This window comes from Momordica charantia, assembly GCF_013281855.1.
Source record: "Momordica charantia cultivar OHB3-1 chromosome 3 unlocalized genomic scaffold, Mcharantia_2.0 BLBB01000003.1, whole genome shotgun sequence".
NCBI classification, from domain to species: domain Eukaryota; kingdom Viridiplantae; phylum Streptophyta; class Magnoliopsida; order Cucurbitales; family Cucurbitaceae; genus Momordica; species Momordica charantia.
In genome coordinates, this window is record NW_028275161.1 from 16,979,355 (window position 1) to 16,991,684 (window position 12,330).

The window sequence follows — 12,330 nt, forward strand, 5'->3', positions numbered from 1 at the left end:
AAAGTAGATGGTTCGATCACCAACCCATGATTTATAAAATTAAAAAAAAAAAAACTGATGAAACCATCAAGATTGTGAGTGGGTGTTGGATCCAACGGTCAGGAGAAATATAAGGAGTAGGACCCACATTTCGATTGTTAAACCTCGGCTGTAGTGGAACTTGATCCTGTTCCTTGTGTATCTAGGGTTTTCGGTCACTGAACTTTCGCCGATGATTTTCTCTCATACGGACGCGTGACCTGACCTCGCTGTCTAACTTAATTTTCGACGATTCATCTCCGATTCGCTTCCTTGGGCATCTCAAGGAATTCAAGTTTCTCTACTTTGAGATTCTGGTTTTGTAAGTTTGCTGCCTCCTCCTACGAAAAATCTTGCAATTTCCGATTTCTGTATTGTGATTTTCATTTTCTTTCTAAATTGTAATTTCTGTGGTTTGGCATTTGAATCTTCCGTGTGTGGGGAAGTGGGAAGGGGGGTTGTATTTTCACTTTTATATTTATGGGGAAATCCGGGACTCGGAAGAAGAAGGGCGGTTCTAATCATGCTTCTTCGGGTGTTAATTCAACTCCAAATGCTAATGGGGGTGTTGATTTGGATTCTTCCATCTTTCTGAAAAGAGCCCATGAGTTGAAAGAAGAGGGGAATGTAAGGTTTCAGAATAAGGATTATGTTGGTGCTCTTGAGCAGTATGAAAGTGCACTGCGTCTTACCCCCAAAACCCACCCTGATCGAGCTGTGTTTCATAGCAATAGAGCCGCTTGTTTGATGCAAACGAAGCCAATTGATTATGATGCTGTTATTGCCGAGTGTACCATGGCCCTCCAGGTCCAGCCCCGATTTGTTCGCGCTCTCCTTCGGAGGGCTCGTGCATTTGAGGCCATTGGGAAGTATGAAATGGCTATTCTGGACGTGCAGGCCTTGTTGGTTGCCGATCCTAACCACCGAGATGCTCTTGAGATTGCCCAGCGGTTGAGGGCTGCTGTGGGACCTCGCCAGGAGGCGCAACAGGACCTTCAGAGCCGCCCATCGCCTGCTGCTCTTGGTGCCTCAGCTGTTGGTGCTCCCATTGCAGGCTTAGGTCCATGTTTGCCTGCCCGACCAGTTCAGAAGAAGGCAGCAACTTCAATTGGGGGGCCTACGGTACTGCTAAATAGTAAACTGGAGAAGCATCAAGGGGTTCTAACTACTGAAAATGGCCCAACTGAACCCAAATTTCAATTTCCCAAAGTAGTCTTGAAGCCTTCCAGTGGACCTTCAAAGGCTCCAAATGTAAGCGACGATAAATCGAAGGTAGATTCATTTTCCTTATTGTCGTCACATGCTCATAGTCGACACCAAGAGCCTAAGGTTCAGTCGAGGCCTTTGAAGCTTGTCTATGACCATGACATAAGGCTTGCAACGATGCCAGTGAATTGCAGATTTAAAGTCCTTAGAGAGATTGTGAGCAAGCGTTTCCCGTCATCAAAATCTGTTTTGATTAAGTATAAGGATACAGATGGTGATCTGGTGACAATAACCTGTACAAGTGAACTTAAACTGGCGGAGCTTTGTGCAGATAGCCTTGTTCCTAAGGACCCTGAAGTAGATAAATCTGCTTCAATTGGAATTCTTAGATTGCATGTTGTGGAGGTGAGTCCCGAACAAGAGCCACCTTTGTTGGAAGAAGAGGATGAGAAACCTGTCGAGAGTGAAGAATCTAAGGGAGGTGGCAGTGGGCATGTTTCACCTCTTGGGGAGTCTGTGGCAGGAGCTACTGATTCTGAAAATGATAAGATAGAGAAAGTTGTTCTGAAGGAGAAACCAGGAGCTTTGGAAGATCCCGAGTGCAAGGAAATTGAGATGGATGATTGGTTATTTGAATTTGCCCAGATTTTTAGAACCCATGTTGGTATTGATCCAGATGCTCATGTAGATTTGCACGAGCTTGGAATGGAGCTCTGCTCCGAGGCTCTTGAGGAGACAGTAACTAGTGAAGAAGCTCAGAATCTTTTTAACAAGGCAGCATCGAAATTCCAGGAGGTTGCTGCTTTAGCTTTCTTCAACTGGGGCAATGTTCATATGTGTGCAGCAAGGAAACGCATTCCTCTAGATGAGTCATCTGGAAAGGACATCGTGGCAGAGCAGCTTCAAACGGCGTATGAATGGGTGAAGGAGAAGTACACCCTAGCAAGAGAGAAATATGAAGAGGCACTTTTGATTAAGCCTGACTTTTATGAAGGTCTATTGGCCCTTGGCCAACAGCAATTTGAAATGGCTAAACTTCACTGGTCCTTTGCACTAGCTAAGAAAATAGATCTATCAAGTTGGGACTTTACAGAAACACTTGACCTTTTTGACAGTGCAGAGGAGAAGATGAAAGTAGCGACCGAGATGTGGGAAAAATTGGAGGAGCAGAGGGCAAATGAGCTAAAAGATCCAACCGCATGCAAGAGGGAAGAACTATTGAAGCGACGAAAGAAACAAGCAGGTGGTGGCACAGACAGTGAAGTGCAGGGAATAGGTGGTCAGCTTGAGGTTTCTGCGAATGAAGCTGCAGAGCAAGCAGCACTGATGAAGTCTCAAATCCATCTATTCTGGGGCAACATGCTCTTTGAAAGGTCCCAAGTTGAATGTAAAATAGGGACCGGGGATTGGAAGAAGAACCTCGATGCTGCTGTAGAGCGTTTCCGACTTGCTGGCGCTTCTGAGGCTGACATTTCAGTTGTTTTGAAGAATCATTGTTCTAATGAAAATGCTGCAGAAGGAGACGATAAGAAGAGTCTAAATGTAAATGGCAGTGTGAATCCTGAAAAAGAAGATATCATAAATGAGGCCGATCAAGCATCAGGGTAGTGAGTGAAATGATGTTACCATCACATTATATAACCACAGTGTTCGAACACACCCAAAACTGATTGCTAAACTTCATTACAACGAACCGAAGAAAAGAAACGACATATCGTCTCAGCCAGGCGACTCCTTTCGGATTGACGCATTGGATGCCAACACACTTTGCAGCAATGTAGTTCATTCATCATTGGGGGCAGGTTATGAGTTCTGAGTGGTAACTTTCTTCATGATTTCACAAGTTTTCAAGTAATTTGTCTGCCAGATTGATGATTTTTATCTTGAAGAAACAAACTCATATACTGGTTTTGCCTCATAACTTATTCAAGATTGTGGTGAGCATTTGTTGTTGCATATCCCCCCCCAATATTCTTAATGAACATGTCATGCCATAGTAATATCATAACAATTGTGGCTGGAACTGGAAGGAGAGATGATTTTGGTTTACTTTATGAGGCTTTTCATGTCAGACAATATATGTAAAAGCTTCGGCTCTAGTGTTTTGTTTTGTTTTTTTTGCATCACAACACTTGAAAATATGATTCAATTGCTGTTTTTTAATGGATAATTGACATGAAATGAAGGAGTGTATCAAGTAGTTTTTTTCAGTTGAGATGAGGATTATGTTCCTTACTGAGATCGCCAACCGTTGTACATCTAAAATCGATAGACTGACTTTGGTTTGGGTTTGATCGGTTGGCTTGATTTTTCGACTATTTTTATGTACTTGTGGGTAGTGATTTATTATACTCAATGATCTACATACAAATTTTAAATTTGGGAACTTGAAAGTTACTCAAGATATCTATGGTCCGAAGATGGGGCCCGGTACAGAGAACCCTTAAATTTGTAATTAAACAAAAAAAGGTGGTTTATACGAATTCTGTATTCTATTGGCGATGAAAGGAAAAGAAAAAAGGAGAAATATGTAATGTGGGAATCCAAGAGAGAGAATACAAACTTTATTACTTGAAGAAGCGAAGGAAGATGTTGCGAATCGTTTCGAATTCGTATGCAATCAAGTGTTCAAGTTTTATATATAGATATCATCTTAAGAGAGAGCGATGCAATAGAGGAGAATCAATGGATTTCTTCGACACAATGCAAATCCCTTACAAAACGGTGATAAAAGAGGAATGGAAGAATCTGAATCAAGAATTGATCGACAAGACGAGAATCGTGTTTCCAATGACGACCAGCGGAGACACGGCGTTGCATCTCGCCGTGTACAGCGGAGAAGAAGAGCCGACGAGAGCTCTACTGGCGACGATGTCGGAGATAGATGAAGAATTCTGGAAGAACAGAGCCGGAAATACGCCGTTGCACGAAGCCGCCGCCGTCGGGAATCTGGCCGCCGTCAAGCTTCTGGTGGAGTACAACAAAACGGATCTGTTGGCGATGAACATTTACGGCGAAACGCCTCTGTTCAGAGCGGCCAGATTCGGACACCTTCACATCGTCGAGTACTTTCTGGAAGATTGTGAAGATTTCTTTTCTCGATCGCCGATAAATTGGACCACAGGGAAGCAAATGCCGATCATTCACGCGGCTATTCAGAGCGAGAAATTCGGTTCGTCTCTGTTTTCTCTTTCAATCTGTAAATCTAGGTTTTCTAATCCACCATTGATGCGCGGTCACAGATGTGGTTTTGAGATTGGTTGATTTCGAAAAATCACTGTTGGAGATGAAGGATCCAGAAGACAAAACAGCTCTTCATGTGCTCGCAAACATGCCGCTCGCTTTTCGAAGTGGATCCCCCCTAAAATTCGTCGAATCAATTATCTATAAAGGTAAGAATTCTCACCCCTGTACTCAAGAAAAAATGGAGTCAATTTTGAATTTTATCTAAATAAATTTAGATTATATTGATCTGTTACTTATGAGTCATGACTATAGAGCATAATTAATTTTCGTGATTTTCTTTTAAACAGTGCTTCCTAGTGATGACATTTACAAATATAATTTTTCAAATTTTGGGTCTTCCGACAAAGACGAATCTGAAGGCTCTAGTGCTACGAAAAACAAGAAGAACGAAGATTTAGAAGCACAACGTAGTTCTGATCGTGGACTTAATTTTTGCCATTCAAATTGCTGTAAGTTTTAAAATTTTATAGACTAAACTACTAAATTGATTAATTGACCAATTGTTGTATATATTCAAAATAAATACTAAAATGAGGTTAACTTATAAATTTAGTCTTTAAATTTTGATAGTTAAATATATATATATATATATATATATATATATATATATATATATGTATGTATGTATGTATGCTATTTAATCTCTAAATGTTAAAAGATTTCATCTATATTACTCAGACTTTGAATTGATAATTAATGATATATTAGACAGAGACTAATAGGAAAGGAAGGAAATAGGTAGTTTTATTTTTAGATTCATCACTAAAGATTTTATAATTCTTTAGTTTTTTAGAAAATAGAAAAAATATATCTTTTTATGTAGTTTTCTTTATTGTTTGTCAAAAATTTAACAGTGGCAAAAAAAAAAAAAATATTGAATTTTGAATTTTGTGATTTAAATAGTTGAAAGTTTTTTAGATTCTAAATTTGAAACTTTTTAAAATATAATAAAAATTTTATAAACATTGTAAATCATTTCATTTTTTAATTAAGAAAACATAAATTATAATCTATTGTAAATTACATAATAGTTTAAAATAATAATTAAATAAATCAATACTATTTTAGATTGGACTAAATATTTAATACCATTGGCTTACAAATATAATCCTAAACAACCTCTAAATAGACATTCGTAACCAAATAAACTAAAAAATAATAATAAAATTTGTAGTTTAAATTATCTTTAAAAAGAAAAAGAAATTCTAATTATAATCTTTGTGGCAGGGAAATATTTTGTACACTTTTTGACGTGCTATTTCTGGAGATTCATCTTTCAAGGTTTCACTCTCACTCTTATTTTCTCTCTCTCTCCTGTGTGATTCTGAATTCTGGAAGTTGTACAGGGTGGCCGCAATGGAAACAATTGTACCTGAAAAAGCGGGACCACAAATTGGCTGTAACCATCACCAAGATGCTTGCTCAGATCGATTATTCATGGCTCAACACCAAACCGACGCCGGAGAACAATGAAGTCGACTCCACCGGCGTCCACCTCCAGATCGACGGCAAAGACTTCCCCACAGACACTAACCAAAGGCCGGAGGACGACAAATCGGAAACTAAAGACATCGAGTACGACGATCACCACGAAACTCCGCTCCTCCTCGCCGCCGCCAACGGAATCATCGAGATCGTCGAGGCGATCGTCGATGCGCATCCTCAGGCCGTCGATTACGTGACGGAGAAGCAGAGGAACGTCCTGCACGTGGCGATCGCGCACCGCCAGGAGCCGATCTTCGATTGGATCCAGAAACGGAGATTGATAATGAAGAGGCTCGTCACGCGAATCGACGCATTAGGGTTCACAGCGCTGCACCACGCCGGAATCACGAAATTCTACCACGGAGGAACTCACGGCCCTGCTCTGCAACTCCAGCACGAGCTCAAATGGTTCGATCGAGTGCAGGATCAGATCCCCAAGCTCTACACGATGCACCACAGCCACAAGGGTAATGAGACAGCTCGAGAGTACTTCGACAAGACGCACCAGAAAATGCTCGAGGAAGGAAAAGAATGGCTGAAGAAAACCTCCGAGTCCTGCTCCGCCGTCGCCGTCCTAATCGCCACCGTCGTCTTCGCCGCCGCCTACACCGTCCCCGGCGGCCTCAACAGCAAGACCGGCTCCCCGGTGCTCCTCAAGGAACCGATCTACATGGTGTTCACGGTGATGGACATCGTGGCGCTGGCCACGTCGTTGACGTCGGTGGTTCTGTTTCTGTCGATTCTGACGTCGTCGTTTAAGATGGATGATTTTCTGCACACGCTGCCGCTGAAATTGTCGATCGGATTTCAGCTGCTGTTCTTCTCGGTGGCCAGCACGATGATGGCGTTCGCGCTGACGATCGTGCTGACGATGAGATCGAGGGAGATAAAATGGACGATGAGTTTTCTGTATATGGCGACGTTTTTTCCGGTGACGATGTTTATAATCATTCAGCTGCCGTTGTATGTGGAACTGGTGAAGAATATTTGGAGTTATCGCCACAATCTTTTGAAGTTCCTTCCCATGGGTTTCGTCGCCCCATTTTGGAAGCTTCCTTCCAAAATTTTTATCAGGAAATTTGCTTGATTTTTCATCACTGCCTTTGCAGTGGCCAGTGGGATTCATGGAAAAAAAAATTTATATTTTATTTGTCGAGTGTGTATATTTATTGTTTTTTAGAACAACGTGGCAGAGCTATGCTTGGTTCGTGAAAATATTAGGCCCGCGATTCTATCGCAAGATAAGTTAAGTGTCGGTCAAAAGTCAATGATTGTATAAAGTGGATACGATCTTTGTGCCAACACGTCATATATTAGATAGACTGGAGATGAGATTGTAGGAGAAATCTGTAGGCAATTCTTACACCTTGAATAAGTTAAATACAATATAGGATAAAGCTTCGATTCCTCACTGACGAGGAATTCTTACCATCATTGAATATTTGAATAAAATTTTGTTTTTGCATTTATCATTAAATGTCAAATATTTAATGATGGTAAAGAATAAGTTACCTCTCACCGGTGAGAGCCAAGTTTTATCCTACCATTTGAATTTAATGGAGATGAAGAATATTTTCAACGAAGAAGGGGTGAAATTGTCAAATAGTTCCAAATATTTTAAACTTTAGGATTTAATTTTTACCCTTTGAAATTTAGAGGTTCGGTTTAAACACTTGGAAAAGTTTGAGGGTTTAATTTTTATTATTAAATATTCAGGGGTCTAATTTTTACCATTAAATGTGTATAAGGGTTATAATTGTAACACCTACCATATCATATTTTAGGGGTGATTTGTGCCATTTTTTTTAATAACAATCTACTTACTGATAAGTCTATGAAGTTTAGTCTCAAACTTTTTTTTTTTTTTTTAAGTACAACACACTGTAGAGGTGGGTAGTCTCAAACTTTTATAATTGTATTTTAACATTGAATTATATGTTTAATACGTCATTTACCTATTTAACAATTTTTTAGCAGAGGAACGTCCTGCACGTGGCGATCGCGCATCGCCAGAGGCGTATCTACGACTGGATCGAGAAACGAAAATTGGTAATGGCGAGGCTCGTCACGCGAATCGACGCCTTAGGGTTCACAACTCTACACCACGCCGGAATCACGAAATTCTACCGCGGAGGGACTCAGAGTCCTCCTCTGCCACTCCAGCACGAGCTCAGATGGTTCGATCGAGTGCAGGATCAGATCCCAGCGCTCTACGTGATGCACCACAGCCACACGAAAGGGACGGCTCGAGAGTACTTCGACAAGACGCACAAGCAAATGCTCGAGGACGGAAAAGAATGGCTGAAGAAAACCTCCGCGTCCTGCTCCGCCGCCTACACCGTCCCCGGCGGCCTCAACCAGAAGATCGGCTCCCCGGTTCTCCTCACGGAACCGATCTACATGGTGTTCACGGTGATGGACATCGTGGCGCTGGCCACGTCGTTGACGTCGGCGGTTCTGCACACGCTGCCGCTGAAATTGTCGATCGGATTTCAGCTGCTGTTCGATGGCGTTCGCGCTGACGATGAGATCGAGGGAGATAAAATGGACGACGAGTTTGCTGTATATGGCGACATTTTTTCCGGTGACGATGTTTATAGTCATTCAGCTGCCGTTGTATGTGGAACTGGTAAAGAATATTTGGAGTTATCGCCACAATCTTTTGAAGTTCCTTCCCATGGGTTTCGTCGCCCCATTTTGTGGAAGCTTCCTTCCAAAATTTTTATCAAGGAACGTTGCTTGGTTTTTCATCGCTGCCTTGCATTGGGATTCATGAGAACAAAAGAATTTATATTTTATTTGTCAATGTATTTATAGTTATTGTTTTTTCTAGAAATTTCCATCCTACAGCTTCTTAGTTGAAGATGGCCGTTATCAATTACTTGAGTTTGACGTGTTTATATTTATTATTTCTTATTTTACGGATTAGCTGATCTTACTAATATATTTCTGGATTATTTTTTAAAATATTTATAATAGATCTTCAAAATTGAAATAAGTTTTTTTTAATTGGCCTCTGATAAATGTCATTTTATTATAATTAGTTCTGGTTTACTTATAATGGGAATGAATGGAAATAAAAATCAAATAAATCATTTGGAATCATTATAAAAGGAAATGTTATTCCTTTTGTTGTTTGCTAAAAAATGGTCTCAAATTGGAATCATATATATATGACAATATTACTATTATGCCAAATTTCTAGATTATTACAAATATATTAGTGTGCCTATTACTATATTATTGTTAATTATAAATATTTGTTATTATAACAATTTATTTATTAATAAATAATACATAATTAAAAAGAATTACATCAACTCTAAATACTTTTTTATTATAACACTACTAGAATGGGGGGGGGGGTTGTGACAATCATAATTTAATATAAAATATTATTATTCTAATATTTAAAAGTCAATTCTATTTTAAAAATTTATTGATATAATTAATAATAACAAAGTAAAATTAAAATATTAAATATAAATTTATAATAAAATCACATCAAATAAAAAAGTATACAATTTTTTATTAGAATAAAAATTATTAGTAATGTAAATGAAAAAAACATAAAACTATAAAATAATTAATTAACAAAGTGATCAGTCTCTAGAGGGAAAAATGGTAAAAGTTGTAAAATAATTATAATAAATAAGTGAGACCAGTAGAGTAAGAAATGGAAAGGAGATTGACAAAGTTGTAGGAGATGAATGAGATTGCAAAGTTTGATGTTCGTCGTTGGATTTCATTCCTGCAATTTGGTAAATATCATCCTAATAAATAAGAAATTTGATTGATGTTGCTAACCCACGTCGAACAACCAGGGTAGATCAATCCAAACCTAGTTAGGCCAACCACGTGCACCCGGTAACCCCTACACAACCATCTTAAGACAACCCAACCTTGGACGACTAGCCCAAACTAACACATGCCGAGTCTCTCAACTCGGGCTGACCAATACAAACCCACACTCAATTTGACCACTCAATTTGACTAACTTGGACCCTCATCCTGACCACGTCGGGCCAACCATCTCAAACCTGACTATCCTAGGACGACTATCTCAAGATCGACCACTTTGGGACGACTATCCCAAGTCTGACCCTCCTCGAACGACTATCCAAGGCTCGACCATCTTAGGTCAACCACCCGAAAACCGATCACATGACTCGACCACCCATGGTCAACCGCGTCAAACTCGACCATTCAAGGCCGACAGAATGGGGCTCAACCCTCACTCTTACAAAAGTATTATAGGGAAATGAGGAATGATGGTGGAGATGGGAGAGAGAGAAAAAAAAAACTAAACAAATGAAAGAAATTTAATGAAGATATTTATGAAGTAATAAATTAATTGTAAAGGTATTCTTATAAAAATAATTTATTTATTTCAATGTATTATTAAATATAATGTCTTTTTAAATAATGTGATAGTTTTAAAATACTTTAAAATTAACCAAACATCAATAATTTTAAAGTTATTTTTAATTATTTAAAAACCAATTTTAAAACGTGAAACCAAATATCAAAGTAATTTTATAAAAATCAATTGTAATTAAATATTTTTCTAAAATCATTCAATTTTACAATTATTCCCAAACACACCCATAGAGGAGATCCTAACATATGATCTCCCGTCGAACATATATCTTAACCAGTTAAATTAGACGTGATCAAACAAGATCGAAAACCGATTCGACTGACTAAAACCGATCGAACCGACATTAGTCGATCGATTTGAGGGATGACTCGATCAACATCGATTTTTCTCAGTAGAAAATCGACTAGTCGATCGGTCGATTCTTCCAATATCAAGGACTGATCGACCTATAGTTTAAAAAAAATTAATTTCATACCAATATCTACCACAGGGAGAGCATTTCTCTTAAAATAAATGGTAATTAAGAGAAGATTGAATGAAAAGAGGAAGACGGCGAGAGTTAGGAAAAGAAAAACGAGAGAAATAAAGTGGGAGAAAAAAAAGGGAGGGAAAAAAAAGAATACTTAAAAAGAAAAAAAAAAAAAAAGAATGGCATTAGCCACGTGCGACATGAGAAGTGTAAAAAAAAAAAATAATAATAATTTCACGTGATTATTTATTTTTATAATTATCATTTTATTTATTTGTTATTATTAATTTTCTTTTTTTACCTATTTCTTTACCTACTTACGTGACTATTTAATAGTCATCTCTTCAATTTCTCTCTGTTACTTTTTCTCCTCCCACTGTCTTCTCCTCTTCCATTTTTTCTCCTTCTTCCTTCCTTCTTCTCTTTCTTCCCTAAGATATCTGCATTTCAGTCACACCAAGCTGTTCATTTTTTCGAGTTTAACATCTATTAGAAACCGATCAAACCGACGATCGAACCGTTAGTTAAACAGTCGGTTCGTACAGAAACGTTAAAAAAGAACAAAAATAAAATTTCGACCCATCGATGCTCACCCCTGAGTTGAACTATAATAAGGTTTTAAAAAATGGATTCCAGAGTTGATCGAAAAGAGAAAATTTTTATTAGTTAGTTTTCATATCTCTTAATAATTTCCCCGCTGGAGGAGAATTTGGCTGGTGGGACAAGATAAATTTATACATATTTTTAATAATACTCATGTATCATGGATCAACATATTTATTTATTGCTCAGATCGTTATATTTTTGACAAATAGGAGAAAATAATATAGAAAATAAGAATTTTTTTTCTTCTAATTTTTAAAAGTAAAGAGTTATGAAATTGTTAGCAAAGATAAGAATATAGGTATCTCTACGAGAAAATGGATGTTTAGCAAAATTATACGATAAAAGCTGGTTTAGTCGTTGAGTAATGTGATAAAATGGCCTTTCGTCGCCATCTTAATTATGTGCGATGCTAGGGTTTTCATCGTTGGAGTCCTTTGACGACTCCATTCCAACTATCAAACTTGTGATAAAAATAAATAGTTTGAGCGACGAAAATATTTCGGTGCTATAGTCATTTTTTTAGACACCTATATATTGTTCTATTTTTATTTAGTTATCTTGGTAGGCATCTAACCGTTGAATTTGGATATTTCTTTACCTATTTTATTTGTGCCTAGATTTTATTTTATTTTATGTAAATAAATTTATATTTTATGGAGTCCATATACACATATATATTCCTTCTTGAGCCATTTTTGCCAGAATTTTGATGATTTCGAATATAATAAATTTCAAATATATTTTGTTATTTGTTATCTTTGCTCGTAACTTTGATACTTTATTCAGTTGAACTATGTTTTTTTTAAGTACAACATGTTGGGGAGGAGATTCGAACTCACAGCCTCTTGGTTGGAGGTATATGCTATCTTTGATGTGTATTTTTCGTTCTTATTTGTTTCTTTGTTTTTAATACTTTTAA

The 12,330-nt window shown here is 37.9% G+C and overlaps 3 protein-coding genes across 3 annotated transcripts; all 3 read left to right on the top strand.

Moving 5' to 3' along the window:
• Positions 1 to 160: 160 nt before the first annotated feature.
• PHOX2 (Octicosapeptide/Phox/Bem1p (PB1) domain-containing protein / tetratricopeptide repeat (TPR)-containing protein) lies at positions 161 to 3,334 on the top strand. The gene has a single exon (XM_088121680.1). It carries the CDS (start codon positions 499 to 501, stop codon positions 2,830 to 2,832), a length of 2,334 nt encoding a protein of 777 aa, XP_087977806.1. The 5' UTR covers positions 161 to 498; the 3' UTR covers positions 2,833 to 3,334.
• A 235-nt stretch (positions 3,335 to 3,569) lies between these two features.
• On the top strand, positions 3,570 to 7,389 carry LOC111012737 (uncharacterized). Its single transcript, XM_022286989.2, has 5 exons — positions 3,570 to 4,396; positions 4,467 to 4,616; positions 4,758 to 4,919; positions 5,698 to 5,751; positions 5,817 to 7,389. Exons 1-5 carry the CDS (start codon positions 3,814 to 3,816, stop codon positions 7,040 to 7,042), a joined length of 2,175 nt encoding a protein of 724 aa, XP_022142681.2. The 5' UTR covers positions 3,570 to 3,813; the 3' UTR covers positions 7,043 to 7,389.
• A 463-nt stretch (positions 7,390 to 7,852) lies between these two features.
• On the top strand, positions 7,853 to 8,790 carry LOC148212480 (uncharacterized). Its single transcript, XM_088122010.1, has one exon. The coding sequence runs from the start codon at positions 8,008 to 8,010 to the stop codon at positions 8,770 to 8,772; it is 765 nt and encodes a 254-aa protein (XP_087978136.1). The 5' UTR covers positions 7,853 to 8,007; the 3' UTR covers positions 8,773 to 8,790.
• The last annotated feature ends 3,540 nt before the right edge of the window (positions 8,791 to 12,330 follow it).

What these genes read in the sequence shown, in the direction of transcription:
- PHOX2 (XM_088121680.1), top strand. Translation starts at nt 499, where the DNA reads ATGGGGAAATCCGGGACTCGGAAGAAGAAGGGCGGTTCTAATCATGCT.
- LOC111012737 (XM_022286989.2), top strand. Translation starts at nt 3,814, where the DNA reads ATGTTGCGAATCGTTTCGAATTCGTATGCAATCAAGTGTTCAAGTTTT. An exon ending in CGAATCAATTATCTATAAAG is followed by an intron (nt 4,617 to 4,757) that starts GTAAGAATTCTC and finishes TCTTTTAAACAG; the next exon opens with TGCTTCCTAGTGATGACATT. An exon ending in CTGGAGATTCATCTTTCAAG is followed by an intron (nt 5,752 to 5,816) that starts GTTTCACTCTCA and finishes GAAGTTGTACAG; the next exon opens with GGTGGCCGCAATGGAAACAA.
- LOC148212480 (XM_088122010.1), top strand. Translation starts at nt 8,008, where the DNA reads ATGGCGAGGCTCGTCACGCGAATCGACGCCTTAGGGTTCACAACTCTA.